At 35.4% G+C, this 23,983-nt stretch overlaps 1 protein-coding gene across 8 annotated transcripts; it reads right to left on the bottom strand.

The window, feature by feature from the left end:
* Nucleotides 1–4,963: 4,963 nt before the first annotated feature.
* Nucleotides 4,964–15,907, bottom strand: LOC131072979 (CBL-interacting serine/threonine-protein kinase 23). Of its 8 annotated transcripts, none has more exons than XM_058009297.2 (16): nt 15,509–15,871; nt 15,091–15,153; nt 14,926–14,997; nt 14,487–14,594; nt 14,318–14,389; nt 9,071–9,124; nt 8,851–8,976; nt 8,666–8,755; nt 8,423–8,548; nt 8,169–8,288; nt 7,563–7,682; nt 6,004–6,066; nt 5,674–5,748; nt 5,539–5,589; nt 5,276–5,331; nt 4,964–5,169 (listed from the first exon to the last, which is right to left on the bottom strand). In XM_058009297.2, exons 1-16 carry the CDS (start codon nt 15,668–15,670, stop codon nt 5,139–5,141), a joined length of 1,389 nt encoding a protein of 462 aa, XP_057865280.1. In that variant the 5' UTR covers nt 15,671–15,871; the 3' UTR covers nt 4,964–5,138. The 8 variants fall into 8 exon arrangements, 5 of the variants coding, with proteins under 5 accessions (XP_057865280.1, XP_057865281.1, XP_057865282.1 ...); XM_058009298.2 differs by having other exon boundaries at nt 5,674–5,712; XR_009112808.2 differs by having other exon boundaries at nt 5,323–5,589; nt 15,509–15,907.
* Nucleotides 15,908–23,983: the final 8,076 nt, after the last annotated feature.

The following is a 23,983-nucleotide window of genomic DNA, read 5'->3' as shown; positions in this document are numbered from 1 at the left end:
TAGGACAATTAGCAACAATATGCCCAATCTTGTTACATGCAAAACACTTTAAAGGTAATTTACCTTTGTACTTACCAGTACCTTTGGGTAACCGCTTGGCCAACAATGCTTCAAGCTTGATCAGACTGTCTTCATCATCAACTTCTCTGCTGGATCTAGACTCATAATTGTGACTAACATCTCTTCTTTTCCTCACAGGTGGGTTAGAAATTGAAGCTCTAAATGCAGATTCAAATTTTTGAGCACTACCATCATAACCATTTAACTCAAATGTAGTAAGTTTACCAATGATGGAGTCAAGAGTTACCTTAGTTTTATCAATAAACTTTAGCTCCTGAATGGCTGCAACTCAGATAGCGTATATTGGTAGAAGGGTTCTCAACACCTTACTAATCATTGTGGCATCCTCCACTTTACTGGAGCACTCTTGATCTCACCAACTATCTCCTTGATCCTTTGACCATACTATTGAATATTCTCACCTTCAGCCATCTGCATGTCATCAAATTTACCTCTTAGACTCTCTTCTTTGGCAAACTTCACATGCTCATCATCTCTATAGATCTCCTCAAGTTTCTTCCACACATCATAAGCAGTCTCCAGACCATGGACATCAACATACTCTGAATCAAACAAAGAACTGATAATGGCCTCCAATGCTTGATTATTCTCTTGTTGCTCTTTCTTTTGATCATCAAACAAAATCCCACTAGGTGCAGTATATTTTGTAACAACATGTTCCCAGTATTGACTTCCTAGACTCTTGATATAGATTTTCATCCTATCACTCCATATTCTGTAATTTTCCCTATTAAACTTTGGACCTTCTTTCTTCATCATGTTCTTCTAGATCTTTACCTCAAGTTGTTAGGCTTAGACACTAGAAGACCTGAAAAGCTCTGATACCAATTGATGATATGATGAATCAATAAGGATCCAGGCAACTACTGAGAGGGGGGGTGAATTAGTAGATGAAAAACTAACTTAACTTTCACCAAACTTAAAAACAATCTCACAAGTTAATCACTAAACTAATTGGTTCAAACACTGAACTTCAAACTGCAATAGCACTGTGAAGTATACTAGTTGATTGTCATATCAAAATAACAGTCTAACAAATCTGAACCTCCCAAACCATTTAACCAATACATCAAAATACTTTATTGACAATAGTAAAAGTACATTTCAGATTATTGTCGGTCATCTTAACATAACTAAGTGGATTTAACAGTTAAGCAAATTAACCATATCAAACATAACCACAAAAAACCAATCACTACTTGACACAATGATTTTTGACGTGGAAACCCAAATGGGAAAAACCACGATGGGGATGAATACCCACAAGTATTTTGAACTCTTCTGAAGTTCATCCTGTTAGGAGCAGCGCCTGTTAAAGCTTTACAAAATGTCCTGTTAGGAACAAATCCCGTTAGGGACCACCCAATTAAGGGTTTGACTATAATGCCCTGTTAGAAGCAATACCCTATTAGGAGTAACCTCGATAGAGGATTTGAAATCCAAGCTAATGGATCACCTGGTTAGAGGATTTAGATAGCACTAAGCCTGTTAAAGCTTACCCGATTAAGAGATTTAATTGTTGTAATTGTTAGAGAACAACAAGGGTTTGTTGATCTGGTAGATAGCACTACTCTGCTTGATCAGATCCTTTTCATTCTCCTATGTAATATCCCAATTATTTTTTTTTGTTTTTTAGGCCAATAATAATCATCCACAAATAGATAACACGTTAAGGTTAGAAAGCATAAACTGAAAACTTGCTGGAAAATGCAACCCTTCCACTTTCTAATCACCAAGTGCACAATGTGGGAAGGTGAGAGCATACGGTGAATAGGGGATCGTTAGATCTCAATTATGCTGAAAAATGAAGTGGATTAGAATACTGGGCAGCAAGCCAACCCCTTCCACTTATCCAGTGGGAATGCAAGAAACTTGGCGGTGAACCAACCAAGAGAAACATACAAAGGCACAAATCACTCAACCATGATATTTCAGCGGGAGGACAGAAATTACATAACAATATCAACTCAACCGCTTATGCAGCAGGAGGACCATTACACTCAGACATCACTCCCCTTCCACTTATCCAGTGGGAATGCAAGAAACTTGGCGGTGAACCAACCAAGAGAAACATACAAAGGCACAAATCACTCAACCATGATATTTCAGCGGGAGGACAGAAATTACATAACAATATCAACTCAACCGCTTATGCAGCAGGAGGACCATTACACTCAGACATCACTCGACCACTTATGCAGTGGGAGGACTGAAATTACAATTTGCTTGATGATTAGGCGGCAAGCCAACCTCTTCCACTTTTCAGCGAGATGAGAATTACAAATCAGAATTGGTTAGTAGTACTACTACTTAACCTTACAAAAATTAAGATGATATGAGAATAGAGTAATGCTGAATATCTAAATAAGAACATGAAATTCTGCTAACATCAAATCTGCAGGCTGGAATTGCAAAACCAACAGCCTAAGGAATCAGTAAAAATCTCACAACTCTCTCAATACATATCCAAATCACCCAAAATCAGTCCCAAACCCACACTAGACTAGCTACGATGACAACCAACCAAAGACAAGCTACCATAACTCCCTTATTAATTTTGCACACATCCCAATGCACTTTAGAAACCCATGCCTAGCTTAGGAATTTCAATTTTGTCTAATAAATTCAAAGCTCAACCAAAGATGCCACAAACTTACAGTGTATATTGCCAGTACTAGGAAGGATGGAAAAGTCAATACCCATAACGGTCAGTCGCTCTAACAGAGAGGTATGATTGAAAATGCACTTCAACCACAAGCAAACCAGCAAGTTCCAAAATCGCTCCAACACCAAAAATGACTAAGATGCGCACTGAGAATATAGTACATTACAACACACAGCTAGGTACTATGGTTTAAGTACGAAACCAGGAAGCACTAGGGAGACGCACTCCGAAGCCTCAAAAGTTCTGACGCCAATCCGACAGCATAACATTGCAAATTTTCAAGATACCAAGAATGAGAGCCCAAGGCTCTTATTTATAACCTCACACCACCAAATTCAAATGCAAATTGCTTCAAATTCATCTTTCCCCATTTACATTTCATTACATCTCATGTGGACCCCAAGAGTGGAGTCATTCCACAAGTCAAACCTCACGCCAAAAAGCAAGGACCACGATTTTCACTTGGCAAACACTTGAGATGAAAATAAAATAATATCTCCCTTAATAATTTGGCGTCCCCTTCTTAGAAATAAATTTTGCCTAGCACTTAGGAGATATTAGGCATTATTCCCAAAGTCAATAAATCAGTAGCAATTAATCAGATTAATTAAATATTAAACCTTAGGATAAGGAAATAATATTTAATTATGTCACATATGACTTCAGTACTGATTACTGTCAAAACTAGGATGAAGCTGAGCCAGGAAGACCACTGAACTGCTGCAGGATCAGGACCCTGTCCACTGCTATAAATAGAAATATGCCATACTGTCACTTACTAAAAATAGTAAGTCATGAACTACTGCTCCGAAAAGCATGATCTTCGCGCCCAGTGACAGAGCATGGAGAGCTCAGTAGGACAGTATCACCATAATAGCCATTCCCTGACTTACTAAAAATAGTAAGTTCTCGCCTCATCAATGTTGGACCCTCATTCTTCATTCCACCTAGCCTACGAGTCTCAGGAATAGGCTAATGGACCATTGTGACGTCATCAACGAGAAGGGGACATTACATCCTATCTATCTTCACACATACTACAGATACTCCTTCTGGTTCGGCAATCAATCACACTGACACTTAACCAAAATTGCCAACACTACAACAAAACAATGCATCGACCTTATATGCAAAACAATGGGTTGGTAACACATCACAAACCTAAGATCTCAAAGAGATTACAAACAAATCAGTTCAAGTATGACCGTTAGATTACATAGCAATCATTGCACATTGTACAAGACAACCTCGACCGCTTCTTGATCACCGCTCATCGATTCCTGTAACTCATCACGCGGTTTCCTCTTCATGCAACCTACTCGCTCATTCCCAAGATAAAACCGTTATCTCTACGTGTCAAAAACCACTTGAAACTCATCACATACAACATGCATACGTGGCATAATCATTATCGTTCACCATTTGATCATAAACCAATACAATCGATTCACCAAGCTCCATCGGTTAGGCTTTGACACATCAACAAATATGGTTACCGGTTGATCTCACTACTTCTAAACTTATACCAGTTTCCTTCACTTGCTCAACTACCGGTTGAAAAACATCATCATAACAATATCATTACCGATTACAATTGACATCAATAACAACATAATAGTACATCAATGCAATCTTCAATCAAATACCAACACTTTATTGGTACCCATAGCGCATGACTACTTAGGCATTTGTGCATAAGTATTACAATTTTTGAGGTGGTTGTAGTGCATGGATATTGGAGCATCTTTAAGTAGTAATCGAGTGACACTTCTAAATGACCATTTTTTACTCTTGTGTACATACAAAGACAACAAAAAAAAACTGTCAAAATCCGATGTACCATTTAAGATCTGCGGATGCACAAAGTTAGCTATAATGACTACTCATGCTCTTCCCCTAATTACAATTTTTTTATATTACTATATTATATTTATTGATGGACTTGTGTTTGGAAAAGATTGGGTTTACAAGAGTGCCAATTTCTTAATTAAATTGGTCGAAATTATCACTTATTGTAAGATGAATAAGTCATCAGTTTGGAATTTGCCTTTTTTAATCCGTCGATATTTGACCTTTTGTTCAATATTTTGCTTATTAACTCATTTGTAGTTTTGAAGTCTCGCAGAGTTGCAGTCATTATGTTACTCACGTATCGGTATGATCGTTTAAAATCCAAGATGTATATCATATAATGAAGCTAGAAATTGAAACCGCTCAGATCAAGAATTGTGCTTTGTAGAATCTTTTTTATTATCATTACTGTTCATAAACCCTGGAATTGCAGGGAATTTGCTCCCTTATTAGCACCGCAATTATGCTAATCAGGTCATCTATGAACACAAAAATGGTGAGTTTCGAATTCATTAACTCATTTGGCTTCAACCCTGTAATATCAGGCTTTTGTACTGCAAATTTCTTGAGAACTGCAAAAGTTCAAAGGTTAAAAATTTGTTAATCTCAGTGTTCAACTGAAAAATCCAAGAACATTGAAGGACAATTTCAATCAACTAAAAGGAGAACTATTTCTACCTCTGCAGTGTCAAATAGTTATTTACTTCGGGAAGGAGACTGTCTACCTGCACAATCTGCAGTATAAACATTCAAACTGATATTACTGCATTACTTGCATGACATGAATACTTGGTTTCTGATAACTTTGGAAAATTTGTTGCATTGATTCAGCTCTACTTTGCAGAAACTGGACTTTGGCATTCCAGCAGTGCAATTTGAGCACTAAGGCCTGTGGCACAATGAAAAAGTCTGGACATTTGTATGCTTTCCTTTTCATTTACCTTTTGGTTCTCTGGTGCATCTGTTAAAATGCTTGACACGCTTTTATAAAGCTGCAGAGTACATCAGAAAGGAATATAGTCAAAAACCCTAAAGAAAATAAGGCTTGAAATAACTGGTAATTACTTCATTTATACCTCTATATATTCTACTGTATCCCCTCCAGATTTCCATATCTCTACCACAGAGAATGATGGTGTAACGTCAGTAATCTGTGCATACATTTACGCTTGAATTTATTCTTTCTTGTTTATGGATGTTTAGCCCACAGGGTGGGAGAGGAGAGGCTAGCAAATTTATATCAATACACTAAGAACTATTTGAGTTTCAAACAGAGTAGAAATCCACCTTTTCAGCTGTCTAAACTTTGATTTTTTTGATATAAATTAAATTTCTAGTTATTATGTGCTTCTGTGTATAAAGCAAAACAATATATGCATATCAATAAAGTACCAATAAAGACAGACCTGTGCTGTTACTGATAAATATGATCCGCTTCTCCCTAACTGCTTTGCTCCATAAATTTTTGTCTGTCATCAAAACATAAGATAAGATTAATTATTTTGACAAGTAATTTATAATCAATCAGATCTATCTGGGCTGCACAGTTTGTCCAACAGTCTGAACTGAAAATTCAAGTAAATATTAAATAACCAGGGAGTCTTACACCAAGTTATAGCAAATGGAAGCTCCATGAAAAGAATGTTCACCAGTTAACAACTGTCATTTGGATAAAAGGGGGCTAAGTGTGTGCAGAAGCTTCAGCTCAAATCTCGTCACAGTTTAGTCCATGTTTTGTGATCAAGATTCTATTTTTACCTCTAACTACTTTAAGCAGCTTCCATGGGGCCACCTTTTGTGCAAAATTAAAAGCTGCAGCCCCTTCCATGGGAAGTTGGGAACCTACCTTTAGTTTTCTTTGTTTTTAAGTAAACAGTTTGTTGCCCTACCTTGAGAGTCTCAAATTATAGAAGTTAAAATTCCATTTCGCCCAGCTTACCTATTGGAAAAGAGAAGGGGCAAAACAAAAACATACAAGGGATCTTTTTTCCTCTGCTAAAGATCACTCTCTGGAAGTTCTCTGAACCAGTAATAAAATAGTAAGTGTTTGCTTGTGCACAAGATATCCAATTAAGTTTGAATTTATGTCTCCCTTCCTGCCTCCTCCTTTTCTGCAGTCCATTAGCTTTCTTATAACTACAGTAGATTTGTCCTTATGTATAATACTGTGGAGGCTTTTTCATGCAAGCCTATAGAGGAGACGGGGCCAAATTATTGACAGAGCAGCTGAGGTTCTGCATCAGTTGGTCTTAGAGCACTATGGCACAGAGGAGTCTGATATTCAATGATTTTCCTTAGTTGTATGTTTGTTCTCTAACTTCTCTTTGCTGCTAAAATTGTGTAGAATTTACAGGTTCATTTTGGAGGCAGAGTATTGCACCAACGGCTATCCAGTCATCAGGATGCATCATGGCGTCAATGGTTGGATGTTACATAACTGAAGTTTTGATTTCTCATTGATGAAGACATTCATTTGAGATGATGATACAGTGAACAAACTGCAAACAATCCTTATAGATGAGAAATCTAAACTGCAAAATATGTAACATAACCATGAATGTTATGGTGCATCCTGATGGCTCGATAGCCATTTCTGAGTATTACATGGGTGTTGGCAGAGCAGGTGAGGATCCACACCGTTTTTCCTGCCTACTTATAGGTCGGACCCATCATGATACTTGAGAGAGCAGTTACTTCCAATATTTTTGGCAGTAACAGAGTTGGCAGATAGGGAATCCTAGACTACTGGTGTCTCAGAACAGCTTTTTGAAACAGGTTCTTATGGAACTAAGGTAATATCTACAAAAAAATCCATAATATTTTTGTTTAATATGTTTTGTTAGTACTTCTATATAAAACAGTGAGCTGTGTTCCCACATGTGGTACATTATTTTTTTTTTTTTTTGAAAAGAGCAGACAAGGAGAAAATTCAAATTTTCAAATTATCTATAATATTCACACCAACCTTGCGAGGATTTATTCGTTCTACTCTCAAACCTAGAGTCTTTACTGCATCCTCCATTTGCTCTATTGTGTCATTGGCCGAATGTCTGGAACCAAACCTCTTTTTGTGCTTACTAGTATCCTGCAAGTAAAATTTGCATTAATGTTATCAACATGTCAAAGAAAGCAATCAAAATCTTGAATAGAAAATATCATGGGATCTCTTACAAGCAAAAATATTACAACCTAATTGTAAACAGCCTTGCTAAGTTCTTCTGTCTTCTGACTGGTTGATTTAGTAGAACATTTCATTCATTTTTATCCTGTACATCCTACATTTTCTTTTTGTAAATTTGACAATAAATTGAAAGCGGAGTGAATGTGGAGTGAATGCAGTTTTTGAATTCAATTATGTTCAAGATTTTTGACGTAAAGATCTTGAATACAATTGAATCTAGAAATTACATTTGTTCTATATTATAAATTATATCTAGAAACTACATTCGCTCACTCTATATTATGAATTGTGGAAATCTCTTTTAACATAAATTGAAAGTGGTTCACCCTCTAATAAAAAACTGTTTTGTCTTTGACATGTTTGAAACAATACAGGGAAATTGGAAGGTACCTCGTTCTCAAAGAAACCGGATAAGTCAAGATCATTGGACATTGATATCAGCTGAAATGCGTTGACAAAAACAGGACACTTGCCCTGTGTCACCAAACGATCCTGTGTATCCAAAATAATCTGAAGCCAAAGATGTAAGTTTCATAACTCATGTAAACTATATTTGAGGAAATGATAGGATGGTAGAGTTAATCTGTATAAGTATTAAAGATTTTAGATGGTAAAAAGAAACAATTACAATATTAGATGCCTACTTCTACGTTGCCAGAGTCAGGATGCGTATCATCCAAGGTAATGTCCTCATCATCCTGAAGCTTCACAGGATTGCTGTAATCTTTCTTGAACCATTGATCTTCATAAATCTTTTCTATAGATATCCTCTGCAACCGAAAACAACATTTCATTTTATCTGGAAACTATAAAAAATGAATCAAAAAGGGAGTTGTAGTTCAAATGTTATATATAGAATGGACACTAGGGAGAGTTTTATAACTTACACTCCGTGGTCTAGGATCCAATATCTTGGCAATTAATCTCCGGGATCCAAAAGAGAACCATGAAGGAAAAGAATACTCTGCATGGCAAATCTATACACCATGAAAAGTAACATTAGAAACCAAAAATTCAGGGGCAAAAACTTGACTGATCATGTATTAACAATGAATCTGATTCATATTACTACCTTCTGATATAGATTAATTATATTAGCATCGTCAAAAGGAGAGAAGCCTGCTAGCATTTCGAAAAGAATGACCCCACAAGACCAAATATCTGCAGCTGCTCCATCATAATTCTCATGAACAATTATCTGCAGTTACATGAGCATGAGGTCAGATCAAGGGAAGATCTCTACACTAAAATATACCATAACAGTTTCTATTCAAAGAGGCTGGTTTCTATACCTCAGGTGCAACATAATTTGGAGATCCACAAGTTGTAGAAAGTATAGCATCCTTCTGCAAAAAATGTAAAGTTGTGATTTTGATCTAGAAATAATTAGGAAGAATGAAAATATAAATATTTTATTAATAAACAGTGTTGGCAAATTTTAGATGGTTATGTAGTCAACAAGCAAGGAGATTAAACTGTACGTTATAAACTAATATATAATATCTTTGTATAAAGAAAACTGCATAGCTTTCAAACATTGGTGTCACTAAAAATCTTTCTTATTTTCATTCTCAAAAAGAATTGTGAAAAAAGCAGTCAGTTTTACATGACTGAATTTGACATTCATCCTCTTCATATTTCAAACTGTTTTTCATGTAATGATGTTGGTTCATAGATTATGGCAGATACAACAATTGATGATGTAACCAACCATTTAGCTTTGTTTTTAAAGGGGATAAGGAACAGCTGTAGTTGATTAAGTGATTGTAGAGTTGGAAGATAGCAGTTTTTACTTATGGTTCCCTTTGAGGTTGTAAATATAAATGCATATTGGAGAGATTGGGTACAGTATAGAGAGTAGAGGTTTATAAATTTTGTGTTTTTCAAATATATAGAGATATTAGTTTAATTTTTTTTTCATAGAATTTTTTAGATTTTCGTTTAAGGATATGTGTGTTGTCTGTTTTTTTCCCTTTCTTATGATTTTTTCTGTATGTTGTGTCTATGTATCTAGTGTTTGAGTGTAATTTGTAAGAATAGGGTATATCTTGGAGATAAAATTTGAAGGTTTATTTATATCATGTAAAAGAAAATAACAATGATCTAAAAGGGAGTTTGTATGAACTAAGGAGGAAGAGTCAGGAGGAATCTCGGTGTTTGGAGGAGTAATGTTGATGGGTGGCTCAAAATATTAGAAGCCATTAAGGTCAAACTACATTTGGATGACTTTGAAGAGGAATAGGACAACCTGAGAAATGTAGTGAGGGCAATAGATCTATGGAGATGTTCATTGAAGTTGTATCTTAACAAGGCTCCAAGATGGAACTTGGTATTTAAGATTTTAAAGGTGAACTCGAACCAAATTTGTTCCTAGAGTACCTAAAGTCAACTTAGACAAAACTAGTAGAGTCATTGTCAGCAAAAATGCACCACTACTTGAAGCACTATATCAAAATAGAAGATGGCATTATACTTGCCATGTACAATAGGCTTGCTTTTGGTTTGAGATTTCCTTTGGTCCAATTATGGGTATCTTCTCATCAACTTCACATTTAAGTATGAGCACTTTAATTGGAGAGATTAGTACATCAATTAATAAAATCAAAAGCATTTTAATTTTTTTTATCGAAAGGGGTAAAAAAATTATTAATCACAAAGCAAGAATGGCCAACAGCCTTGCAAAGAACAATGAATTACCCATTTGTATCTTCCACAACTAATTACTCTAACAGATGAGGTAAATCCAGAGGCAAATGTCCCCTATCTACAATATTCCTGCATTCCATCAGATGCCCATTTTGTCATGCAATCTACTACTCTATTCCACTCTCTAGGAATGTGACAAAATATAGCAGATTCTAAAGACCTAATCAAACTTGGAATCTGTGAGATAACCACAACTAAATGCCAATTAGCATCATCCAAGTGTTACTCATTTAACATATTCACCACCACTTGTGAGTCAAACACAAGTAATCCTTGTCCACCCCATATCACAACCTCTTTAACAAAAGTCATGGCTTTCTACAAGATCTTATTCTTTATAAGGATACAAATTGTATAGCTCTATTCATTAGAGGGATGACTCAACATAGAGTTTGCATTCTAAAGAGTTTTTATCCCCTTTAGATTCTTTTCTTCAACCTCCATTTTAGAGGTGCAAATAAATTCATTGTAAATTATGATTTTTTTAATCTTATAATTTTATTTTAAATAGAATACTTTTTAGGATTCCGTTAGTCTATTTTGATTATTAATGGACATAAATATATAAATTTTAAATTAAATAGGGTGAGGTTCTTTTGTCTTTTTTAATCCCTCATTAAATTGAAAAGTAATGGTAGTTGAAAATAATTTTTGATTCTTTCTAAATGGGGGGCCAAATCATTGCTCCATCACAAAATTTGAGACAACAATTAAATGTCCCACTTTGTGTAGTTTATGTGGTGGTTGACGATTAAGACATCATTATTATCTTTTATACATCTATGATGTATATTAGAAATTGGATAACCACCCAATTCTAATTGAAAAAGAGTTTAGAAAGAGGAGATCCAGAATTATTTTTTGGCGTGACAAACAGTAACTTTCCGGCGTTGACTCTGTCTACCTAGAGCAATCCAATCCAACTATAATATGACTTTTAGGTGGGTGTAGAAAAGCTAATCACGTTGTAACGATCCTTGATTTGAATGGAAGATGATTGCTTTATCGTTATGCTCTCTAATTTCATTTTCACACGATAATGATTACAACTATAGAATTAATAATAATAATTAATAAATTTAATAAAGATTATATTTGGTATTTTGTGTGGTAGCAAACACCTAAAATTTGATCCTGTTTGTCACGATAATGAGTATCACGTGAAATTAGTAATTGTTTTTTAATATTCTAGTAGGTAAAAATTGTTTTTATAAAATAGATTCTAGCAATCCTACAAGTAATGGATAAAAATGTTGAAGTGAGAGAGTGATGGTATATTAGAATACATTTAAAAAATTAAAATTATAAAATTAGATTATAATTTTATAATAAATATAAAAATAAAAATTCTTATTATACTTTTATTAACAATTATAAATGTTTTTTATTATTTTTTTAAAATTATTATTTATTTTTTAAAATATAAAGATATTAATTTTTTTTAAATATACTAATATCAAGAAAATGATGTTTTTGAATTCAATTGTGTTCAAGAATTTTGCATCAATCTTGAAGGCAGTTGAATCCAGAAACAACATTCTCTTAATATTATGGATTGTGGAAATCTCTTATCACTAAATATATTAATATTTATAAATTATTAAAAAATAACATATACATATATCATATTTATTACATTTTTAAAGTGATTTTTTTTAATAAAAATAGATAATGGAATAGTAAAATTTAAATTTACATACAAAAATAAAATTAGTATAAACATCTTAACTACGTCAATGCTGATTTTTCTTAATTACATAGAACTTTTGATTTTAGTGTAGAATAGGCTTTCTAAATAATAAAACAAGTGTCATGAAATGTTATTAATGACAAGTGCTTGCTTTTTAGTATTGTAAGAAAATTATTGAATAGCATAATTGTATTTCAATTTATTCCTTATAACTATTATTAATAGTTTTAATGGAAATTGAGGGTTTGTTAACAATTAAAAAGTGGGAAGACAATTTATTTTGAAAATAATACATGTTAAAATAATTTTATTGTTTTAATTAAATTGATTCTTTATTTTATAAATGTACTTAAAAGATGTTTGTGGATCAATAACATCTTTAACTAGTCCTATATAATATATAAATGTCAAACTAGTCCTATTTAATATATCAATGGACATTTTTGGGGGTTGTCAGAGACTCGGGGAGGTAATCACTCCACCGTTGTAGTTATTGATTTGCAAACATGGCTCACTTTCTTCCCTGAAAGAAACTAGTGATGCTAGTAAATTAGCAATTTTTTACATGGGGTGCCAAAAACCCTCCACTTCAAATTGCAGATGGAAAAAATAAAGGAGGAGGTGTGGATCTATTTGATTCGCCTGTTGGATTAACCATTAGCATTGATACTGAAGTTTTGTTGAACTCATTTATGAGGTGCATTGAGAAGTAAGAAACAAATTGCAGTCCACAAATGAACAGTATAAGCAGAAGGCATATTTGCATTGAAGGGATACATTTTCCAAGAAGGGGAGTGGGTTCACTTGCAAAAGGAGAGTTGCCCACAAGGCACCTAACAGAAGCCCAAATGAATGAAAATTGGACCTTTCAAATCCTTAAAAAGATAAGTATAATGCTTATCTGGTGGAGTGCTCGACTCTTTGGTTATCAGTCCTGTTTTCAATGTTGTAGAGATTCATCCTTTCCATGCAGGAGTAGAAGCTGAATGAATTGCTGAGTGCAGAAGAATTTGACAAGACAAACCCCAGAAGGAAAGAGAGCAGATTGGTCAAGTAGAAAGAAATGGTCAGATTTAGCAATACTTAGATCATTGAAGAAGAATTGGTGAAGCATAGCCAATATGATGCATCTGAAACAGGAGGTTCAGAACATTGGAGCACAGAGGGGATGGTGCATTTATTGTGTGGCTGGCAGTTGGAAATGTTACTTGCCCTTCCAAAGTGGACAGGTTATCACATAAGCAATTAGTGGTAGGAGACTATTAGGGAGGGTTTAGAAAAAGAGAGATAGAAGGGGTTGGAGGTAGTTGATTTTGATAGCAGAGAAAGAGATCTGCTGCTGTTTTCAGTTGAAAATGTAAATGTCTTTTTTTTAAATGAATCAATTTTGACCTCAGACCTATGATGAAATTCTGGTCTTCATTGTAGTTAGAAATTTTCTTTGTTGCAGGTGTGTTTACTTGATTGCAGTAGAAACAGGATTTTTCTGATTTTTTTTTTGTGCAGAGTTCGCTTTGTCCTTTCTTTCTGCATCATTTACGACATCTTATTGTATATGAAGTTATCTAAATAAGGAGCTTTGAATTGTAATCCTAATCATTCATCCTGGTGATGGGGTGTAAAGGATAGCCCAAATTAATGATTCAATCTTATATTCTACTGACTTCTGTTCTCTTATCTTGTTTTCATAATAATTGTTGATTGCAGAAGCTTGAAGCCTTTAAGGTTAGTAAGGAATAAGCAAGCCATTATTGTCTTTCTTTTCTGTCTTTATGACAGCCTGAAATGTTTTAGATCTTAAGATTTAATGGTTCTTACTGCTTAAATTGCTACAACAAAAAAATTGTTTCCTAAGGTAAGCATATTCTTCTGGTGTACAATTTCAAAGTTAAGTATTCTCTGTTTTTTTCGGTTACTATTAGCATGATCAGTACAGAGGATTGTGCTCCTCTTCGGTGTTTATAACAGTGAGCATATGGTTAGTTGGGATGATAGAAATTCTATCTAGAGCTCTAAAAATGAAACTATAAGTTCTGTAACCTACAAGAAATATATGACCTTTATAAATAAATACAGAGTTTTTACCAGAAGCTTTTCTACTCAATATATGTTCTATTTAAATATCACATATTCAATGTGGTACCTGGTGGAGAACACTCAGTCCGAAATCAGAGACCTTGAGAGTGCCTTTACCATCCAAAAGCAGGTTTTCAGGCTGTCCACAAAGCCACCATGAAAACATGTAATAAATCTTAGCATCTAAATGAAAAAAGAACTTCAATTGATTACTAATGCCGATTGAAAATGCATACCTTAAGATCTCTGTGGTACACATTTCTAGCGTGACAATATTCTATGGCGTCCATAAGCTGATGAAAATATTTCCTGGATTCTTCTTCAGTGATTTTCCCAAGATAAGACTGCAGGAAGAACCCACAAATATTTCATCACACTTGCATTAAATTTTTTAATTTGTAGTGTTAATGAACTCTGTTGCTAAAACAGAGTTGAGAATGAACAATCCATTACACAAAATATGCAATTACTCAATCTTTTCCATCCATGAAACTTTTCCCTGGATCTTCAGGGGAGTGATTTTATACCAAGAAAAGATCAGAGATTTATCCATCCCAAACAAACACAAAGCAAAAATTGTCTATTAGGCATAGCAAGGGCTTAAATTGATGTTTTCTGGATTTTTTCATAACGTCTTGCATCATGCTCCATGAAAAAAAGATAACAAGGACTTACAATTCTGTCAGTTAGCTCACCCCCGCTCACATATTCCATAACAAGGTAAATCTTCTTTTTGCTGGCTACAACCTGCAGTTAACCATTATTTTGAAGCTCAATTAGCAGCTGCCTATTTACCATTGAATGTCCCAGCCCCTAACTCAACCAGCATTAAGAACTGACCTCATAAAGGTGCACAATATTGGGATGCTTCAGTAGTTTCATTGTACTAATTTCTCGTTTTACCTGCATTCATCAGATAATACACCTCATATGGTTATCTCTTCTCTTTTGTTAAGCCTATAAGAAGGAAAGCTCAAACTATCAAATACCCAACAGCAGGTCTGTTGAATGGTGAAACTGAAAACAGAGATCCTCCATACCATAAGACCTTAAAATGAGGTAACAAAAGGGTGTGTGTGACTTCTCTCTCTGTGTAAGGTTTTGAATATAAATGCATAAATAGACATATGATAACAAGCATGTTTGTTCCACCAAGAGCTAAAACCAGAGACCCACTAGCTTACAAGATCTCATTACAGAAGAAAAAGCATTCAGGTCTTAGAAAATAAAACTTGAAAGAAAATGTTGTTCATCTCACTTGATACATAAGCTTGTTCTTGCGGACTGTATCCTTATCAATGATCTTAACTGCAAAATTTTTGCCTGTTTCAATATTTCTGGCCAACTTGACCTTGGCAAACGTTCCTTCTCCCAGAAGACGCCCCAGCTCATACTTTCCAACACGAGTGGAAAAGCCCATTAATGGACAGACACCCAGACTGAGAAAAGCCTCAGACTGGTCTCCTGAAAGACATTACTTCTTCCAATGAACTAGTGTGCGTTTATATAACCCATGATTAATCAATCAATCTATGAATATACCCACAACATCTTTATTCTCTTTGGATCTGCCCCAGTTGTTCAAAACATGTGCTCCTCGCTGTCCATACACCTAAACAACAAAGCAAAGTTTCAAACTTCAAGGTCTTAATCATATATATAAATCAATATATATATAAATATAATATTATATATATATATACTGCCAAGTAAGCATGCAATGAAATGAACGCGGTGTATCGTCGTATGCAAGTCGTTTCCTTTGTCGTGACCCAATAATATGCTCGTGATACACGTTGTACAAATTGAATTTCCCGGCGTTGACTACGGTCCCGGCGCAGGCCAACGGTAAAAGGACTTCTAGGTGGCTGAAGAAAAACCGGTGACGTTGCAACTAACTGAGCTTTCCGGCGTTGACTCGTTAGGTTGACTTTTAGGTGGCCAATCACGTTGTAACGGTTGAACTTAACCATCCTTGGTTTGAATGGAAGCTGATTGCTTTATCCCTATCCCAAATGACAACTATTACAAAATTATTATATTATTATTATACATTTGGATTTTTTTAATAAAGTTTATCTTGGCATTTTGTGTGGGAGCAATTACCTGAATTTGATCATGTTTGTTCGGATAATGAGGGGCACGTGGTGGGGTAATCGTTTTTTGAAATATTTTAATAAATAATTGTTTTTAAAAATATTATTTTATTCTTTTAATATGGTAGGAAGTCATATTATAAATGATAGGCAGTAACATGTGTGTAAAGACAAAAATCTTCTAGAAGAAGTTGAGGTGTTTATTTTTTATTTATTAAAGAAAAATATACATCTAAAAAATAATATCTTTTTGGAAACATTTTTGAGTTTTCTTTAAAATGAGATCTTAAAAATGATCTTTTTTGGAATCAATTTTTATTTTTCTTTAGACCTCATTTTATATTAGACAACTCAAAAATAATTTTTTTGGAAACATTTTTCATTTTTCTTTGAACTTCGTTTTATATTAGACACTTCTAAAATAATATCTTTTGGAAACATTTTTTTTTTAAACTTCATTTTGCATTTTATTTATTTATTCATTTATCTTCTATTGTATTGTGATGGTTCAACCAATTCAAAAAAAATTGTTGTTTTGTTTTAATAAAAAAAATAATTCATTTGTATTTAGTATATTTACTAGCATACTTATACTTGAAAAGTTTATGTAAAGTACATGAGAGATATCTTTAGAAAACCTAAACTTATAAAATATAAAAATATTTAATATTCATAAATAAGAAATCAAGACGTTTATTATTATAAATAATTAGGAAAGTTTAAATGAAGAGAACATAGAAAATCTTTTTAAATGTAATTTGAAAATCAATGAAGTGTATTGTTAGATACTTAGTTTTAGTGGAAGAGGGATAGAATAATGAAAAAATTAAACGCCTCGATATCTCTTGATGTATTTTATATAGATTAAAATTTAAGATATATACCAGTGACAATTGGGTGACATAATATGAAAAATATTATATAAATCAATATATAATTATATAGTATCTTATTATTAAATTTTATTATATTATTATATTATTATGTGGAGATATACGAAATTTTATATATCTATATAGATCATTTTAATAATATATATGTGTCGCAAGATCAAAGCATATACTAAAATCCAAGATATCTTAAACTTCATTTACTGATAATATAAAACTTTATTTAATGGTCAATAGGGTTAAGGTTAGTATTATGGTCAAATTTGAGGTTTACATCATGGTTAGGGTTAGGGTTTATATTGCTAGAGATACAACTTAATTTAGGGGTGGATTTAGGGTTAAGGTTAGAGATAGAATTATGGTTAGGATTAGAGCTAGTGTTAAAGATAAAATTAGGATCAGTGTTCAAATTATAGTTAGAGTTAGTTTTATGAAAAGGGTTAGGGTTTGGGTTAGGATTAGGGTTATTGTTACAATTAGAAATAAAATTTGGCTTAGGGGTAGAGTTAGGGTTGGGTTTAGAATTTTGGTTAGGGTTACGATAAGGTTAAGGGTTAGGGTTAGGGTTACAGAGGGAATTATACTTAGGGTTAGGGTAAGTGTGAGATTTTGCCAAGATCAAGGGTGCAATGAAAAGCATAAAAAATAGAGACAAAATAGATGATAGGAATAAAATGTATTCTATCAAGATGCAAAATATGATCAACTGGATCATTACAAGATGTTCAATGAATGCCCATACAAACAATATAGATGAGCCTGCTTATATAGGCAAGGCTATATGGATATGTGAGCACACAAACATGACATGTGGCTCAATAAGAAACAAGGGTAGGTAGGAAATATGTGTGGGTAGGTATGAGAAACAATATAATATTCCACATGAGGTGGAATGTAACAACAAGATAATATCAACACCATAAAAGGTGGAAATTCTCCTACACACACTATCCCAATGTGGCACAAACACCCAAGTGTCTCATACCCAAATTACTATTAAATGCATGTACCTAAGAAAACTTAAGTATAGTCTAATAATATCCATGATGAATAATTATTTAAACCTAGGGCTAGGGTAAGGATTTGAGTTAGGATTAAAATTAGATTTATGCTTAGAGATATAATTAAGAATAAAGTTAAGGTTTAGATTAAGAATAAGGTTGGGGTTATGCATAAAGATAAATTAGGGTTAGGGTTAAAATTAGAGCTAGAGTAGGGTATGGGTTAAGGTTAAAGGTACAGTTAGGGTTATGATTAGGGCTAAGGTTAGGGTTAAGGGTAGAGATAAAATTCAGGTCAGGGTTAGGCTTAGAGTTAAGGTTAGGGTTAGGATTAAGGTTAGGGCTAGGTGAAGAGGTAGAATTTGGGTTATGGATAGGGTTAGGGTTTGATATATGGGTATGTGCAGGACCATGAGGAGCCAAAAAGTGACAATTAAAAAAAAATGTTTTAAACTTTGCCAAACACGCCAAATTTCACTTTGACTTTTTGTATGGGTCAACCAAAATTTGAATTTGGGTTGGTAATACCAAACCAAAATGGATTCGTTAATAACGAATATCCGATATTATCGGATATCCATTTTGTGACATCATTATTGTGATGTCATGTTTTTCCAAATCGGATATCCATTTTGCTCAACATAAAAAACATACTTTAGTAAAATGGGCATAACTTTTGTGTTTCTTATCGAAATTTTGATTTTTTATAAGCGTTGGAAAGGTCATTCAGAGACCTATCAAATGGATAAGGTAATTTTATTATATTATAGAGAAAAATTAATTATAATCATTTGAAGTTAATCCTTCATTTTTAAAACTTTAAATACTCACAAATTTTGCATACAAAGTCTCTATTTTTTCCTATCACCTTCTTTATCTATCTGTTGTCTATATACTTCTATAAATATCTTTTATCTATCTCTTCCTTCTCTACTTATCTCACTCATTTTCTCATCCCATCTAGATATTTCCCAAGTTACATCCATCTCTACATATATCTCCCTCTTTCTATTCCTATCTCTCCCTCTCCTACTCTATCCTTGTCACTCCTTATTTCTATATCTCTCTAATAATCTCTCTTCTCTCTATTTATCTCCTCCTCTACCTTATCTTGCCTATACCTATGTATTACTTGTCTTTATCACCTCCTTTCTCTTCCTATCTGGTCCCCTCTATCTCTATATCCCTATAGATCCATCTTTACATATATTTATATCTCATTATCTCTAAATCTCACTCATTCACTCCATCTCTTCCTCCATTTGTCCTACTCTCTCTATCATTTTCTATACATATCTATCTCTATCTCCATCTTCACATCTCTATATCTTTCCCTATCAATGTCTCTTTCTATATGTCCCTCTATCTTTATATATCTTCCTCTATACATAATTAATCTCTCTCTCTCTCTCTCTCTCTCTCTCTCTCTCTATATATATATATATATATATATATATATATATATATCCCTCTTTCTCTCTCCCTCTCTATTTATCCATATCTATAATCTTTATTTCTCTCTTTATTACTCTCTTGCACTATCTACATCTCTTTATCTATCAATATTCCTCTTCCTTTATATGTCTCTATCTCTTCCTTTTTGTATCTCACTCTCTTTACCCCTCTCTATCCATTTTTCTCCATCTCTTTATATATTTATCTTTGTCTAAGTTACCTCTCTCTTTCTCTATATCTATTCATCTCCCTCTCCCTTTATCTTCATGTTTATCTCTATCTTCCTCTCTGCTTTTCAATCTCTAGATATGTCTCCCTCTTTCTATCCATCCTTGTGCTTCAGTATTTCCCCCTCTCTCTTCATAGTCCTTAATATCTATATCTCTATTTATGTCTCTATCTCTTTTCTAGGCACATCTATCTCTCTATATTTCTCCTTCTATCTCTCCCTCTCTATATTTATCTCTTCTACCTCTCTTTATCCCTCTCCTCTCTTTATTTGTATCTCCCTCTCTATCTCTATTTGAATCTATGTAGAGATCTCTCTCCCTATTGGTAATGGATCTTGATTATCTTTCTAATTTATATGTTTTTGTGTTAGCTATATTTGAATCTTAGTTCTTGATGAGGTGTGTGGATTATCTTTCCCCTATGAATTTTATTGTTAAGGAGGAAGGGGGGAGGGGAGGAGATATGGGAGAGAGAGAGATAGAGACTGCGAGAGGGAGAGATGGGGAGAGAAATGGAGACAGATAGGTAGAGACAAAGAGAAAGAGGGGGTAGGGGCAAGAGGGAAGTATTAACAAAGGGAGAGGAAAAGAGAGGGTTATTTGGTGGAGAGAGAGAGAGAGAGAGAGCTTGGGATAGAGGGAAAAGGAAGGGGGAGAGAGATAGAGAAAGAGGGAGAGAAAGATAGACATAGAGAGTCACAAACATATATATATATATATATATAGAGAGAGAGAGAGAGAGAGAGAGAGAGAGAGTCCTAAGGGGTCATATGGTGTTCTAACACACATATGGCCCCTTAGGACCCCATATGACCCCTATAAACACCATATCACCCCTTAGGGCACCATATCACCCCTTAGGGTGCCATATGACCCCTCAGGAAACCATATGACCCCTTTTAATATCCTAGTACACGACATGACTCCTTATGACACTATATGACCCCTTAGGACAATATGATGTCCTAAGGGGTCACATGGTCTTCTAACACATGTGTGGCCCATTAGGACCCCATATGAACCTTAACGACACCATATGACCCCCTCATGACACCATATGACCCCTTACGACCATATGATGTCCATATGGTGTCCTAAGGGGTCATATCATGTTCTAACAAATGTGTGGCACCTTAGGACCCCATATGAACCCTAATAACACCATATGACCCCTTAGGACACAATACGAGCCCTTAGGACACAATATGGCCCCTTAGGACAATATGATGTCCTAATGGGTCATATGGTGTCCTAAAGGGTCATATAGTATTCTAACACATGTGTCGCCCCTCAATACCCCATATGACCCCTCAGGACACCATATGACCCGTTTTAACATCCTGGTACACAACATGACCCCTTATGATGCCATATAAACCGTTAGGACAATATGATGTCCTAATGGGTCATATGGTGTCTTAAGGGGTCATATGGTTTCCTAAGGGGTCATATGGTCCTCTAACACATGTGTGACCCCTTAGGACCCCATATGACCCCTAACACCACCATATGACCCCTTAGGACCATATGATGTCCATATGGTGTCCTAAGGGGTCATATGGTGTTCTAACAAATGTGTGGCCCCTTAGGACTCCATATGACTCCTAATGACACCATATGACCCCTTAGAACACCATATGACCCCTTAGGACACCATGTGACCCCTTAGGGCAATATGATTTCCTAATGGGTCATATGGTGTCTTAAAGGGTCATATGGTGTTCTAACATATGTGTGGCCCCTTAGGACCCCATATGACCCCTAACGACACCATATGAACCTTGAGGACACCATATGACCCTTTAGGACACCCTATGACTCCTTAGAACATTATATGACCCCTTTTAACATCTTAGTACACAACATGACCCCTTAAGACAATATGTTGTCCTAATGGGTTATATGGTGTCCTAAGGGGTCATATGGTGTCCTAAGGGGTCATACGGCCTTCTAACACATGTGTGGCCCTTTAGGACCCCATATGACCGCTAATGACACCATATGACCCCTTAGAACACCATATGACCCTTCATGACACCATATAACCCCTTAGGACCATATGATGTCCATATGGTGTCCTGAGGGGTTATATGGTATTCTAACACATGTGTGGCCAGTTAGGATCGCATATGACCCCTAACGACACCATATGACCCCTTAGGACACCATATTACCCCTTAGGATAATATGATATCCTAATGGGTCATATGGTGTCCTAAAGGGTCATATGGTGTTCTAACACATGTGTGGCCCCTCAGGACCCCATATGACCCCTCACAATACCATATGACCCCTTTTAACATCCTAGTACATGACATGACCCCTTATGACAATATGATGTCCTAATGGGTCATATGGTGTCCTAAGGGGTCATATTATGTGCTAAGGGGTCATATGGTAAGAGCCTCTTTCCTCAATCTCACCTCTTCTCGCAACACATCTTGATCCAATTGGGCCATCATGGGAAAGCACCCTCCGCTTCAATCATGAATGACCATTCAAATTTTATCTCAGAACACCATATGACCCCTTAGGACACCATATGGACATCACATGGTCCTAACGGATCATATGATGTTGTTAGAGATCATATGGTGTCCTAAGGGATTGTATGGTGTCGTTAAGGGTCATATGGGGTCCTAAGGGGTCACAAATGTGTTAGAAGACCATATGACTCCTTAGGACACCATATGACCCCTTAGGACATCATATAACCCCTTAGGACACCATATGACCCCTTAGGACAATATGTTGTCCTAAGGGATCATATGGTGTCCTAAGGGGTCATATGGCGTTCTAACACATGTGTGGCCCCTTAAGACCCCATATGACCCTTTAGGACACGATATGCCCCCTTTAAACAATATGATGTCCTAATGGGCCTTATAGTGTCCTAAGGAGTCATATGGTGTCCTAAGGGGTCATATGGTCTTCTTACACGTGTGGCCCCTTAGGACCCTATATGACCCCTAATAACACTATATGACCCCTCACGACACCATATGACCCCTTAGGACCATATAATTTCTATATGGTTTCCTAAGGGGCCATATGGTGTTCTAAAACATGTGTGGCCCCTTAGGACCCCATATGACCCCTAACAACACCATATGACCCTCATATGGTGTCGTAAAGGGTCATATGGTGTTCTAACACATGTGTGGCCCCTTAGGACCCCATATGACCCCTAACGACACAAAATGACCTCTTAGGACACCATATGACCCCTTACGACACCATATGACTCCTCAGGACACTATATGACCTGTTTTAACATCCTAGTACATGACATGACCCCTTATGACACTATATGGCCCCTTATGAATATATGATGTCCTAATGGGTCATATGGTGTCCTAAGGGGTCATATGGTGTCCTGAGGGGTCATATGGTCTTCTAACACATGTGTGGCCCCTTGGGACCCCATATGACTGCTAACGACACCATATGACCGCTTAGGACACCATATGACCCCTTAGGCTCATATGATGTCCATATGGTGTCCTAAGGGTTCATGTGGTGTTCTAACACATGCGTAGCCCCTTAGGACACCATATTGACCCCTAACGACACCATATGACCCATGAGGACACCATATGACCCCTTAGGATAATATGATGTCCTAATGGGTCATATGGTGTTCTAACACATGTGTGGCCCCTTAAGACCCCATATGACCCCTAACAATAGCATATGACACCATATGACCCCTTAGGACACCATATGACTCCTCAAGACACCATATGACCCTTTTTAACATCCTAGTACACGACATGACCCCTTATGACACTATATGACTCCTTAAGACAATATGATGTCCTAATGGGTCATATGGTGTCCTAAGAGATCATATGGTGTCCAAAGGGGTCATATGGTCTTTTAACACATCTGTGGCCCCTTATGACTCAATGTGACTCCTATTGACACCCTATGACCCCTCACGACACCATATGACTCCTTAGGACCATATGATGTCCATATGGTGTCCTAAGGGCTCATATAGTTTTCTAACACATGTGTGGCCCCTTAGGACACCATATGACCCCTAACAACACCATATG

Source organism: Cryptomeria japonica, chromosome 9 (assembly GCF_030272615.1).
Source record: "Cryptomeria japonica chromosome 9, Sugi_1.0, whole genome shotgun sequence".
Classification (NCBI taxonomy): Eukaryota; Viridiplantae; Streptophyta; class Pinopsida; order Cupressales; family Cupressaceae; genus Cryptomeria; species Cryptomeria japonica.
The sequence above is the reverse complement of the archived record's forward strand: the minus strand, read 5'-3'. Positions and strand labels throughout refer to the sequence as shown.

Excerpts from the sequence above, each read along its gene's own strand:
- LOC131072979 (XM_059210989.1), bottom strand. The coding sequence starts at position 15,670 with ATGGGCTTTTCCACTCGTGTTGGAAAGTATGAGCTGGGGCGTCTTCTG. Across the intron at positions 15,154-15,508 it reads AGAACAAGCTTATGTATCAA|GTAAAACGAGAAATTAGTAC; the intron begins GTGAGATGAACA and ends TGATGAATGCAG. Across the intron at positions 5,749-6,003 it reads ATTTATCAGTAACAGCACAG|ATTACTGACGTTACACCATC; the intron begins GTCTGTCTTTAT and ends ATGTATGCACAG.